Here is a 14,265-nt window from a genome sequence, read left to right as displayed (position 1 = left end):
GGGCACCGCCAGGCCTGCAGTTCAAATTCAGCCAATCCGTGGCGACTCGGGAGGCGGGGCTTGGGGAGAGGACCTGAGAATCCTAGACTTCACTCAGGTCCTCTCCCCGGACATAAAAGCAGGCCAACGCTGCTTGCAGCATCCCAGTCGGCCTTGGAGCTCACCCCCCACCCCCCTTTATCAGTGCTGCTGCTCATGTCTGTTTCCTTTCCCTTCAATCTTTTCCTTTCTACCTCTGCAGGTTTTGCTAATACGGTTGACGTATTCGGAGCCGAGAAGGAATTTCCCCTGCCCAGCAGGTTTTGCCTGCCCCGTAGCATTAGGTTTAGGCCTTGGGCCGAATCCTTTAGTCCATCCTTGACCGGGGCGGGGGTGGAGTGGGGACCCAGCCCCCTCTCTGTGGCAGCAGTTACAGGGTACCCCATTAAAGGGGTCTTGAGGGGAAGCCAGAGGTTGGCGGGCTGGCGGGCCATACAGCTTCTCCCAGCCTTTGGGTCGGCCCATCTGCATAAACCCACGTTTTGCGATGGATCCTTCTACCCAGCCAGACCCTGTCGTGCCTCAGTCCCCTGCAAGGGGGGCTGAGAGGTCTACACACCCAATGCCTATGCCAAAGTTCACTGACATCTGAAATCAGTAAAGCATAGCTGTCAACTTTTCCCTTTTCTTGTGAGGAATCCTATTCAGAATAAGGGAATTTCCCTTAAAAAGGGGGGAAGTTGACAGCTATGCAGTAAAGTTGTGGCCTTTTAAATACCAATTGTCATGTCCATTCTTTTATCCCTCTAGTCAGCATGCAATTTGGGTTTTCCCATAGATTGTTTGCTTTGATTCAGCAGTCAAGAGTGGGGTTTTGTTAGGAAAGCACCAGGACAAAAAAAAAGCACTTGAACGTGGCCCCCCAAGACACCCTCAATATTTCCTAGGACAGAAGTTCTTGACCTGTCTTTGGGTGGTGCCACTTTGTCCCCCAGCTATCTGGACCATCAACCGGAATGGTAGTTGTAATTTAGAGATACTTTCTTACAGAGAACATAAGGATGGTGTTATAGTGATAATCCCTGGGAGATGGGTGGGGAGCCAAGAGCAGAAAGAGAGAGGAGCTCCAGCAGAAACTGTTTTTGGTAACTATATTTGTTTGGCAATAATACATTATATTAATTTTCCCTTTGTTGTTACCTTCAAGTGACTTAACCCCTAATTTATGACTCCAGCTTCACATTAGAAGTGTTGCCGGGCACAGTGCTGCTCTTAAGCGTTCCTGCCCGCAGATTCATGGAGATACTCCATTAAATTCCCCTCCCCCAGTCTTCTGTTCCTTCCCTGCAACAGTCAGACAGTGTTTCATGAGCATTCAGTATATTCAGTCCTCATTAGGCTGCTTTTGGGTTTCTTTCCTAGGGTTTTCCTATACTTCTGCAAACTTGCTAACGCTTCCGTCATGTTCATGTATGGTGCAGTTCTACCAAGTCACAGTTGGATAACTGAGTTTGCTATTAGTTTACAATATGATGAAGATGATAGGTGCTTGCTGTGGAACAATAATGTATTTCAATGCATTTCCCTGGTTCTCATGTTTACTTTCTATCATGTTATGGGAATATCTTACATTTTCTGAATTTTTTATCCATTCCATGTTTTGTTGTAAGTTCCTATGACCACTAGCTGAGACAACAGGCTGACAAATCCAGTGCTTCTAATCACAAGTATAATTCCCAATGGTACATATACCCATAACACTTGTATAACTACTGCCAGAAAAAATGTTGTGAATGTGGTGTATGAGTACAGGGATGGAAGATAATTCTGTGATCAAAGGCTGAAATGTGTATGCAGCCTGATGATGACAGCAGCTGCCACTGACGTGGCCCCTTATGTCACGTCTGAGATGGTGTAGTTAGGCGAGACACTCTTAAGTACAGATGTAAATGTACTTGGTGTGAAATTCCTTGGATTCTTCAGCTTCTTGAAGGAACACTAGATTGCTGTGTCTGTCCAGACCCATGGGAAAATTCAGACAGAGGAATGGGATACCCCAGGCAGAGGAATGGGATTGTGCCAGGCAAGATGATCACAATGTTCAGAGGAGGTTCCCTTTTTCCAATAAGATTTTATTAAGACCTTTCATAATACATTGCAATAAAAAGCAAACTAATAAAAACAGAGAAAGAGAAAGGCAGAATAATGCAAAGTCCTTTCTCACAGGTAGATCTTAACTCTTATCTTACACAGAGAGAGGTGAACCCTTCCAGCTCTCACCCGGGAGCTTCCCTTTCTTCTTCCAGTCTCTCTCTCTCTCTCCCCCCCCCCCGACTCTCTTGGTCCTTCACCTTCATCTACATGCAAACCCCTCATTAACCCTGAGTGTATGACAACAAGAAACACAAAAGAATAGAGCAAAGCAGAAGCAAGAACAAAGCAAAAAAGGAAAAGAAAAGATAACCAAGGGATAAAAATATTAAAGGAATAAGAAAATAATAAAAGAACAGAAAAGAAAGGGAAAGAAACAAGTAAAAAAGACTTCCAACAATCCGTCTGTCAGTTGTATATACAAGAGTTCTTCAAAATATTCAGATGTTCACCCCAGTGTAATATCCAGCTGTTCCTCCCATGGCTAGTTGATTTCCCCCCAGTCTTCTAGTCTGGGCATCTCAGGTTCATTCATTGGGAATGTTCAGAGCAGGTTCAATGGTAGAGCACCTGCTTTGCATCCAGTGGGTTTCAGGTTTACTCCTGGGGCCACCTGCAATTAAAAGGACCAGGTAGCAGGTGATGGGCAGAGCTGTACCTGAGACCCTAGAAAGGTGCTGCCAGTCAAAGAAGAAATTGTTTGCATTTGACATCATGCTAAATCATACCAGCTTGGCATGAATGAGGAGGAACAAGACCCAGTGGGTCCTGGGTTTATGTGCTTCCCCCTCTCTTCCTTCCACGCAGATGGTCAGAAGCTTTTGCTTCATGGTACTTTGTATCACCTGAACTCACAAACTTTATGGCTGGGGTAGCCAACATCGTACTCAATGGATGCTGTTAGGTATTAACTCCCTTCAGTCCCAGCCATCATGGCTAATACTCGGGGATGATTTATTTTTATTTATTTGTGGCATTTATATAAGTGCTGTACATGGTTCTCCCCCTCCACACACCAACCTGTTAGGGTGAGAGACAGTGACTGGCCCAAGGTCACCCAGTGAACTATGGTTTCAAACAAGCTACTTGAAGCTGCCTTGTCTAAACTAACAATAGTTAACTACAGTTCTGGGTTTGGACAATATGATAAGTTGTGATTAAATGAAAATGAAAACTGCTTAACTCCTCTTCCTGACTGTGAAAGGAAAGGAGAGATTGGGGAGTGGGGAGTGTGCACACCAAAAAGGCATCCTGTGGCTCATTTCTGCCACACTAAGCTGTGGTTTAGCATGACATAACAGTGTGGTCAGTAGTTAGCTAGATGGACAAATAGACTGAACTAATATAATGCAGCTGCCTGTGGATGCTTCCACTCATGTCAAAACCACCAAAAATCTCTATTAAAATGGAAATTTCAGCAATTTAAAAATATTTGCTCCAGCACTACTCTGGGAGCAGTGTGGTAACCAACTTTCTAAACTTAATATTAGTGGGAGTTATTCACAAAAATCCTTTGAGCTGTTGGTAATATATTGAGATTTTCTGCTGAGGATGTTCCACATATCAGGTGAAGGCTTGCCAGGAGTGTGGCCAACAAACAGCTGTAACCAGCCTTGATCTAGAGGCTGGCTGCCAAGTTGTGTAAATGGCGGGAGACTATAACATGAGTCACTTCAAGGACAGATGTTGTTCCAGTGTTAGTGCAGGCAAATTCCACAATGGTAGTTCATGTCAGGGCAAAGCAAGGAAGACAGGATGGGAACTGAGGGCTTCAGAAGAGTAATCGAGTATGAGGCAAAAAAGCATTGGGTTGCCGGCAAGCAGATGGAAGGGCTTGAAGTAAGTCAGGGACTGGGAGAGCCTGCAGGAACCGATAAAAGTAGGAAAGTTCCAGAAGATACCAAGGCTTCTGTTGCTGAATTGTTGAGAGCTGCGGATTCAAAGATGCTGTGCTCTGGTTCTCTGGGCTGTCAGTCAGTGCAGGTGAAATACTGGTATCTAGACTTCAAGTTCAGGTCTACTGCCAAGGGTGAGGGAGCCCCCAGTAAAGTGTGGACTGTGGGATTCCTGAAACAATGGTTGGCCCGCTAATTAGGACTTGTAGTGGCCTGGGGGCCTTGCCCTTGTTGCACCAGCATGTTTTTCCTTCATCAACTTCCCTCAGGTTGAGTTGGCTACCAAGACATTGTGGTGAAAAAATCATGGCTGCCACCACAAAAACATGGTAGCCAACTTGAAAAGATAGCTGGCCTCTGCTTGGAACTGCTGTGGATGTTCATTTTAAGGAGAGACCAGAGCAGGCGTTAAGTGGTGGACTCTGCTGAGGAGGGTGTACAGGGAGGCCAGCAACTGATCAACGATGCTTGCTGCTAACACTGGACCTGAGAACGTTAATCTAGCTGAAGAAATTGATGTCTGAATCAATCATATGACTGCCATCTTTTGCTTTCTGGGAAGGCTAGCATCTTTAACAGTTATGGGACATGAGGAATTCAGTTGCATTTCCATGAAAAATACCTCTCTGCCTTTTGAGTTTCTGCCTGTTTTGCAGTTGGCAAAGGCACAAAAGCACGGCTGTAAATCAGGAAGCAAACCTAACCAGTTGCTCCATCTTTGGCACAAGCACGTAAAATACCATGGACGAAGCTCGAACAGATATTGTTCCAGCTTTCATGTTAAGTTCGTCTTTTATTTTCTTTGGCTTCATGGAGAGAGAATAGCTGGGGGGCGTTTCCGTTGCCCAGATCTACTGCAACATAACACTTGCTTCAGCTTAGACCTAAACATTATCATAATGGGCTTTCAATTTAAATGTCATTAAAGAACTTTAAAAATGGAAGGAAATTATCCAAACTCAGGGCAACTGGCAATTCTTTGACATATTTTTGTTAGTTTGTTAAAAAAATATTAATGGTTATTTTAACCCATTGCTGTTGACAATCTAAATGATGCACAACATAAACACATGACATAATATAATAATAAATAGGACTTATACCCAACGTAAAGAAATGGAAAATGATTAATTACAAGAGTTTGAGGCTGCTATCCTGTGCCAACAGGGAGTAAGCTTCATTGAACCCAATAGGACGTATGTCTGAGTAGACATGCATGGGATTGCATTGTTAGTTACCGGTAATTGGTTGATTATATCAGTTCGATCTACATAAAACTGAATATTAGAAAGCTATACTTGTACAGCACACATATCACAGCAGGGAACTGGAAAAGGCATTAGGCTTTCACACACAGAAAGGAATACCTTTTTAAAGATTTGAAGTTTATGAACTTAGTAGAATATAGGAAACTGTCTGTCAGGGGCTAAAGCCAGGCAGAGGTCAGCAATAAAATAATAAAGCCCCCAACATCAGTGAAATTACTGCTTTATTTAAAGAAATGAAACAGTGCAGTCCTAGTGATGAGAGCAACTCTTCCCTGTAGGTCTTGCCCCAATGCGACAGTTGTGAGGACTGAAGGTCTCACTGCAGCCTTCCCACTGCTCTCTAAGGCCCCTCTTCCCCCATTTCCTTCCCCAGCAGCCTAAGGCTCCATCATCTTGTCTCCCACTGCTCCACCCTCTTCATTTCTCTGCATGTTTGGGGAGACCAGGGGGGAGGGAACCCTGTCACAGCAGGTGGGGGAGACTCCCTGGATTCTCCAGCAGCTTGACTCAACTCTGTCTCTTGGCCCTCAATCCTCTCCAGCTTCTAAATCGGGGCTGATCTGTGCCCCAGCTTCTTCCTGCTCACTAAACCCTGTTACCTCTTCAATTTCTGACACTTCATCCTCCCAGTCTTCTGCCTCTGACCACTCATCGTTGTCCCACCACCAATCCCTGGGCTCTGAGCCTTCTTCCCCTGGGGGTGTCCTTGGGGTTTCCCGGCTAGTGCCTGCCAACACTCCTCTTCATCCAACCAGTCCATGGCACTGCCCCATTGAGCTCAGTATTGTCCACACTGACTGGCAGTAGCCCTCCAGGTTTCAGGCAGGGGTCTTTCCCATCTTCCTGTAGATGCAACTGGGACATTTTGTACGTGAAGCATGTTCTGTCCCACTGAACCACATAGCCGTTCATGGAATCACAGTCCTTCCCCTTTTTAAAAGAGCTTGATTTGAAAAACGAAATCTGCTGACAATTTTTAGTCAATCTTATTGTTTTAAATTAAATTGATCATAATTGATAAATCAGCTAAACAATGTAGCTCTGACAAAAAAATTAAAATGGGGCCCACCATTTCCCTTAGCGCCAGAAATTCATTTTCCAGGATGAAAAATAGTATTTAGTCTGGCAAAACACTCAACTGATATCTTTTACACCATCGTTTTAGTCAATGTAATATTACACAAGCATTACACTAGTGGGACTATTTTGTTTTATAGGTGTGCAAACTGTGTGCCTGTATGAAGTTGAACTGGGAAGCAGGAAAGAAAATGGGGAAAAGGCTTAAGTTAGCTTTTCTGGCAGACCTTAAATGTTGTGCTGACCTGGTAAAACCATTAGTAGACTAAAATATCCTCTGAGGATAAAAGCTATGAAATATTGCTGATGAAATTGTTCATATGTGTTCTTAGCCAACACAGGATGAAAATCAGAACAAAAGAGGGATGGATTATTATTTTTTTTATTTCTTTTTGCAGTACATGAATCTTCTTTTTTGTACTAGAAACGTTAAGGAAGAGAAACAAGGACTGCTCCAGCACTACCATGGTTTGCTAGTGGGTTTTTTGCAGTAAAATGTTACATTTGCAGCAGCATCCTGTCTAGTGTGGAAAGACAAAGCATAATTAAGGCTTTTGGGGGCTACTGTGTTTGTAATTTAAAGCTTCCTCCTTGCATATTGTGCCATTTCTTTTCCTTTTTGTGCTTTCTGTTCAGTTACTTTCTGTCCTCCGTTAAAAGAAATAAAAGAAAAAAATCAGAAGATTCCAGAATTGAAGCCTTCTCTGCCCCAGCAGATAACAAAGATCAGCTAATTAAAGGATAGTTAGTCACTATAATCCCCCAGCTGCATTGAACCGGGAAGTAATCTTGCAAAAAGAAAACGTTTAATTAATGTTGCAAGGGATTTTAATTGTGACTAAACACTTTAGAAGGACTTGGCTATGCAGAAAGTTATCACTCTAAGTGTACAACTTCTCTTTTAATTCTGCTTTCAGCTACTTGTCTGAAGGCAACGCCTGGCCAACACGGAAGGGTGCTCGCATGGTTGCAATCTTGAAGTGTTTTTTAGGGCTTGCTTCTGAAATTCTTTAGTGCTAAGACCAATATCTCCAGGTATTCACTAGTGGACGGAGCATCTGTGATGGGGTTGTCTCTTTTTCACCATTCAGATATTAAAGCGGGAGGCGGGGTTGTTTAATACCGAAAAGCAGACGACTTCAGCCAGTTCCAGCAGCAATCGGCCATAAAACAATACTGCATCATAAGGACACTTGTGTTGCTAAGGTACAGGCAGAGGAGCAGGAGGTAGAGCGATGGATGACACAGCAGATAGAGACCAAAGACTGTGTGAGTTATGAACTAATATAAAGTAAGGTCATCCTGCATTTGCCTCTTCTAGTAATGAGGGTTTGCAGTTGGGGAGGGATGAAGGACCTGTGACCCTCCAGATGTTGCTGAACTCTCATCATCCCTGAGGATGCCTTGCTGCTTGGGGCTGATAGCAGCTGGAATACAACAACATTTGGAGAATCACTAGTTTTCCACTTGAGCTATAGGGACTTTTCCAGCAGAATATGGAGATAGTTGGCCCGTTTCCTCTCGGAAGGGATCAGATTTATGCTGTAGCTTCAGGGAGTCCAGACAACTGTTTACAACTCTGCAGCTAAAGTGGATTGATAGGATTGTCCCGTCTAACTCGTTCTGCTTGGGGCTGGGACTCATCATTTTCTGTCTTTGACATTCTGCTGAACCAGAGCTTTGCTTGGTTTCGAAGAACACCAAATCTGGAAATCTATTGCGAAGAAGAGGAGGAAAGTAGTTATTTTAATCTGGAAAATTTAGCTGAATTCTTGGAACAAATGTTTGAATTCAGTGACTTTAATGTTCAGTGGGGTCAATATTTATTTGCATGACGGCTTGTAGGGAAAACAGGCAATGTTTGACTAAATCAACATATGGTACAAAAATTCAGACAACTTATGACCTGTTTGCATGGTGGTGAACTGACTTTAGGCAAAAGTGTGCCCACCCCCTGCTCAGTTGCATGTGCTGCCTGCCTATCATGGACAGATGGTGGAAACTTCAAACAGCCAAACTACTGCATGATTGTTGGAAACGCCCCATGAGAAAACAAGGGCTGGGTTAAACCACCATTAGATGCTGGAAAAGGGGGAGAAAGGAGGTGCCACATTGAGCCTATCTTTCCATATTCAGTTTATATACAAACTGTCCAAAAATGTATATGTTATAGAGCACTTCATAGAGAGAGTCAGCATGGAGTAGTGGTTAGAACATTGGACTTAGGAGACAATTATTATTAATTAATTAACTAATTAACTAATTAATTAATTAATTAATTTATACATACCCCACCCATTTGGCTGGGTTTCCCCAGCCACTCTGGGCAGCTTCCAACAACATCCCCCCTTCACCTATGAAACTCTCTGGGTGGCCTTGAGCCAACCGCTGTTTTTGTGAGGATAAAATAGCAAAGAAGAAAGAACCTCATTTAGCTGTGGTTCCTGTCCTGCAGGGTGTGGCATAGAAGACCCTTGGGTTCCCCTCCAGCTCTACGTTTCTGTGATTCTGTTATTTTTATTTATTAAATAAATAAGCTCCTTGAATCAAAAGCAAGATATAAATGTAATAAAAAGACATTCAATAAGTGTCTGATCTTGCTCTTCATTTTGCGGTGCACAGTGTAGTAGTAAAAAGAAACAGCAACAGCGTTCTCCCCTTCCGCTCTTTTATAACCCCATGTTGCTCATGTTAAAAGGACAGAGCTGTAAGGCAGCCGTAAGCAGCAATAGAAACACAAACGCCATATGGGAAGGCATAAGAGATTGTAAGAGCCTTCCCCTTACACTTAATGAAGAGCAGAGTAGGTGCCAGGCAGCCTGGGGCTGCTGGAGAAGAGTGTTCCCAAGTCAGGAGGCCATAGCTGGAAAGACTCCATCTCCAGCCCTGCCAGGGGGGCTTTAAGGGTCTATTGCTCCATTTGTGGAGCGCTGCAAAATGCGGGGTTTTCACTGCAAAGTTCAGGGGTTTTGCTGCAAAAAGTCTGCAAAACTTTTGCACCAGTTTTGAGGGGATCCCAGATTTTGGGGTTTGTAGTTAATGAAGCTGAGGCCATATGCAACTTACGGTACTGCTAACAGCTTTTCTTTTCATTTGATTACAGTAGATTTAAAAAATAGTAACTATTTTTCACAATGCTACCCAATTCACTTTCAGAGGTACTGTATTATATTTATAAATAGGAAGGGGGAAATTCCACAGTCGTGACATAATGACAAATAAGCCATGTATATAAAGGAAAACAAGCTCTTTAGGGTACTTTATATAAAGTTCCAGTGGGCTCCCCACCCCCCACCCCGTGATTCCTTTTCTTCCTTTTTGTTGCCTGTCTCTGCAGCCAAGCGCTCCCCCTCCCTGCCTGGCCTGCTCTAGCTTTTGGGGGTCAGAGTTCCTGTGAGGTTTGCATGCTGCTGCTGCTGCTGCCGCCGCTCTCACGTAGGCCCTGGATGTGAAAATCAGTCTCTCTTCATGACTCATATCCCATCAATTCAGTGGAAGGGAAATCCAGACGTGCTCCAGAGGAGAATTAATTTCACAAAGGCAAGCACAGAAATCCTAGGAAATTGCTAGTTAAACCTATCGACCCTTTCCACTCTTGCAAGGCACAGCTATTGGAAGCAGAAACAGCGTAATTTTAGCCAGCAAATTTTATTTATCTGGTTGCTTGTATCCTGTCCTTCTGGGGCGCATGAACAAGGTTTCCAGGCAGCCCTCTCAGCTGGGCTAGAATCTTTGGGACTAGCCAGTAGTCAGGACCGAAGAGTAAGTCAGAATCATAGTGTAAACCTGGTTGCAGGATTGCTTCACGTTAGATTCCTGCAAAAGAAATAATGGTGTATTTTAAAATAATAGTTCCCATCTGAAACACATTTTCTCTGAAGTAAATTGTATTAGTTTTGATGGAGTTGAAAGTCAACTCATGCTTAGAATTGCAGCGTTATTTTCATTTCCAGTTTATGATTCAGTTATAATTAGTTCATTAAAAGTCTCTTGCTTTCACTTAGCCACAGGGCTGCAACAGTAGTTAGTGGTTCGGTGCGTGTGTTCACACACTAACTGGTTGCTTGTCTAGGAAACTCCTTACCAACCCCAGGCCTGACCAGGCCACCCACATGTAGATTGTGTCTAGATTGTGTCTGCCAAAGGCAGCCCCACAGATGTCACAGACTGGTTGGACACAGAGGAATGGTGGGAGGTACGCATAGCTGTCAATGTTTCCCTTTTTTAAAGGGAAATTCCCTTCTTCCGAATAGGATTCCTCACAAGAAAAGGGAAAAGTTGACAGCTATGGAGGCACCAGCAGGGGAGCCCCCAAGGGAAGAAGGCTGAGTGGTCGGAGGAAGAAGAGAGAGAAGAAGGAGAAGGGGAGATGTTGGAAGCTGAAGAGGAAACAGGGCTTACAGAGCACAGGGTGGGGTGGTCTGTGACAGAGAGAAGTCCACACTCAGAGGTAGAAGTGGAAGCAGGAGAGGAGGGAGGCCAAGAGGCAGAGATGAGCCAGGCTGGTGAAGAGGCACAGGTGTCTTCCTCTCCTGCTGCGACAAGCTCCTGCCACCCCATCCCCCCAGTTTCCAAGAACCAGGAGAGGCATGAAGAGGGCGGAGGAGAAGGTAGCTTCACACGGGTGCAGTCTCAGATTCCTTGGAGTAAACCTTGGAGAGGAGGGGACTTAGGCAGCTGTGGGGAGGCAGGGACCTTCCGTCTCTGCAACTGCTTCATGGGGGCATGCTTCATGGACCTTTCGGAGATGAGTTGCTATGCTCATTAGGCCAGACACTCCTGTGCAAATTCTGTTTTTGCTAATAAAGAGTTAACTCCAACTTGCTCAGTTTAATTTACTGCTGGCTCACTCCTGTCACCAGGCCTCTCTTATCTGGCCTTCAGGACTCTCATTAGCTCCTCTCTTTCCCAGGCCACACACCCCACTGGTCCTGCTCCATGTTTTCCTCAAGTGCTTTTGCTTGGCTGGAAGGTGTCCTTGGACATTGAAACATGCCTCTAGCTTGTCTCAGTGGAGGATTGAGAAATGTGTGTGCGCGCAGGGTATGTAGGTGTAGAAACCTCTGGCTTTTGTGGAGCTGGAACATAGCCTACTCTGCAAAAGTAAGAGTCACATTAATTGACCTGCCAAGTTTTTCCTCTGGCCCCACTTGCTGCCCAAGGATGGTCCCATAGGAAGGAATGCAGCCCTCCAGCTGAAAAAGATTGCCCACCCCTAATCTAGAGCCATGACCAGATCTCCAGTCCAGGGCTTGGATGTAAGAGTCCACTGGGTGCACCATCACTTCCAGGCACATGCCAAGGTTTTTATGATTTTCCATCCTGGACTCATCTCTACAATTCCTCAGGGCTTTAGAACAGCCTTGCTGAGCAGTTCCGGGAGCAGGGAGGCATGACTGGGAAAAGACCTCAAATGCCCCACTATCAGCACAGAAGCTCTCAAGGCAGTAATTTGAATCCTGGTTGAAGACTTAGTGTTGTTAGTTTAGTTAATGCACAGATATATACAGTGTTTTTTTAAAAAAAGTTTAGGGGTACTCAAGAAAACCACCATTTTATAGTTCAAATCGGGGGAAATAAATACAGTAAATGGACAAAATTACAAAGATTCACAAAATGTTTAGGGGTATGCGTACCCCTGCATACCCTCATAAAAAAGCTGTGTGTGTGTGTGTGTGTGTGTGTGTGTGTGTGTGTGTGTGTGTACACCCACCCATACCGCCTTAGGATCTTTTGATAAAGGGTAGTATATAAATTGAATAAATAATAATAATAATAATTAGTAATAATATTTGTTTTACCAGCACAACAAATCTGTTGTTTGTGATGTATTTGTTGAATGCTTTCTATCTGCATTGTGGCCAATGGATTAGCAACAAAGCTTTGCCTGTCTCCAACTCCTTTTCCTAGAACATGAACATCCAGGTGGAAGATGCCCAGATCCGACCCATCCTCTCTGGCTTGCGCAAGCGCGTTCCCGTCACAGAGGGTTACGTGGAAGTGAAAGAAGGAGGCGTCTGGAAACGAATCTGTGACAGGAACTGGACCACAAAAAACTCACGTGTTGTCTGTGGCATGTTTGGATTTCCATCAGAGAAGAAATACAATGTCAGAGTCTACAAGTAAGAGAGGGTTTTAAAAGGGGGTGGTTGTGTTCTTGGGCCCTGCTTAGAGCTAGAGGTTTTCAATGAGGTGGCAAAAACCTAGGCAAATTGCTTTGGTGTCCCCCACCCCCTTGTCAATGTATTAAGCAGCTTCTTTTCTTTCCTTCATAACAAGAGAGGCCCCCAGGCAGCTGCAGAACAGCTTGTGTTAGGAAACTGTTTGTATTGTTTTTCCAGCCTGAAGACCATGATTTGTGGGGCAACCGTGGAGGGAGGTCCAAAGGCTCAACATTTGCGGTTTTTTTGCTTGTTCTTCTGGCTTGTCAAAAGGCTGTTTCCCACTAAGGTTCTTGCTTACAGGATTCCACTGCCTATGTTTCTTGTTGTTCTTCATTAGCGAGAAAAGTCAAAACAGAAAGGCTCCAGATGCTTTTGTTTTTTTCCACAGGCATCAGTAAATAAGTGCTTCCAGGTGACCTGGTGTTGTGTCGAGTGCATGGGAACAAAATATCACGTGTTTATGCCAGTTCTGTCCTCCCCTCTTGGAATCTTTAAAACTCACCGTTTATATTTCAGCCTGATGCATTGTGAAAGAATTCACAAGAAGGGCAGAGAGAGAGAGACACGCATGTGAACTCGCTTCTTTTTGACACGGTGCTGACATGATGCAGTGCCTTGTCAATTTATATATCTGGTCATCTGCTCCTTACCATAAATTGTATCTTGTCAGTCTGCGCTCTGCATGCACTGCTGCCCTACAAGCAGCGGTTTGCAAAAGTTGAGGTTTAGTGGCAGTGCCAAAGTACTCCATCCTGCCCCACCCGAACATCTCCAGATTAAATGGGGGCAGGTTATGGGCTGGCATTTGATGGCAATGGCTTGTATCCCATGCAGCACTTAGTAACTTTCTCATCCATGCAAAGTTTCTGTGTTTCCTGAATTTTGCACTGCTGTTCTAGCAATGTGTATAAAAATGCACGTACTAAAATGTGCACATAAATGCACATATTAGTGGGGGGGGAATCATAAAATGCATTATATTGGAGAAAATTGCATGCAAGATATGCATAGTAGAAGAAATTAGCTCTAACATGCTGATGAATTTTAAAGGAGGACTTTATTTGCAAACTAATATGGAAATGTGCTGAACTGAACTTAATATTGGAAAAATTAGAAACTGAAATTTACATATTCAGCAATCCTAAATGTGCCTGACATGAAACTCAGTGTGCACATTTAAACATGACACAGAACCTTCTGTAATAGTGGAGGTCATTTTTGTGGGAGATGTGGAATAGAGATCTCTGAAGGCAGAAAAGCTGGAGAATCATTTTGCTAGGGATGTGAGGTATGAGTTTCTTTAAATGCTGAGCCCAGCCCCAGACTACCCATGTTGGGATGCTAGTTGGTATCTAGCAGCTCTCTCTTTTCCCAGTGTGTTCCTTAATACTGCCTTTGTATTTTCACATACTGCCTTAAAGGGAAAGCAAAGTCTCCAGTCACTTGGATCCAGTCTTTTTTGCATGTGACTCTGAAGCCCTGTTAACATGCCTCTCATTTCTCTGGTTTCACTCTGCATAATATTGTAAATAGCCTTTTCCACAAGGGTGGGGCCTTCCATTGACACTGTGGTTTCCACAGCTGGGAAACCAGTTTCCAAATTGGGTTTCTACTCCAATAAGCTGACTCTGTACTTCTGGGGGCTGAGGGTTAAAAGGAACTCCCCCCCCCCCCTTGCCCGCAGAACTAAGAATTTTCATTCCCGAAGCATAACCTCAGCTTTTACGTGCT

General features: G+C 44.1%; 1 protein-coding gene and 1 long non-coding RNA gene across 2 annotated transcripts in view; both read left to right on the top strand.

The window, feature by feature from the left end:
- The window catches only part of LOXL2 (lysyl oxidase like 2), a 76,463-nt gene that overhangs the window by 22,255 nt on the left and 39,943 nt on the right, over window positions 1-14,265 (top strand). The window contains exon 4 of the mRNA XM_081843683.1: window positions 12,281-12,492. Within this exon, the coding sequence (XP_081699809.1) occupies window positions 12,281-12,492 (212 nt within the window). The remainder of the gene's footprint in view (window positions 1-12,280; window positions 12,493-14,265) is intronic.
- On the top strand, window positions 4,042-9,904 carry LOC309331473. The gene is made up of 3 exons (XR_014151875.1): window positions 4,042-4,113; window positions 7,462-7,639; window positions 9,708-9,904. It is a non-coding gene; the product is annotated as an uncharacterized lncRNA (long non-coding RNA).

The sequence above is a fragment of the Podarcis erhardii genome (genome assembly GCF_964252035.2).
Source record: "Podarcis erhardii genome assembly, chromosome: 16".
In the NCBI taxonomy this organism is placed as follows: Eukaryota; Metazoa; Chordata; class Lepidosauria; order Squamata; family Lacertidae; genus Podarcis; species Podarcis erhardii.
The sequence above is the reverse complement of the archived record's forward strand: the minus strand, read 5'-3'. Positions and strand labels throughout refer to the sequence as shown.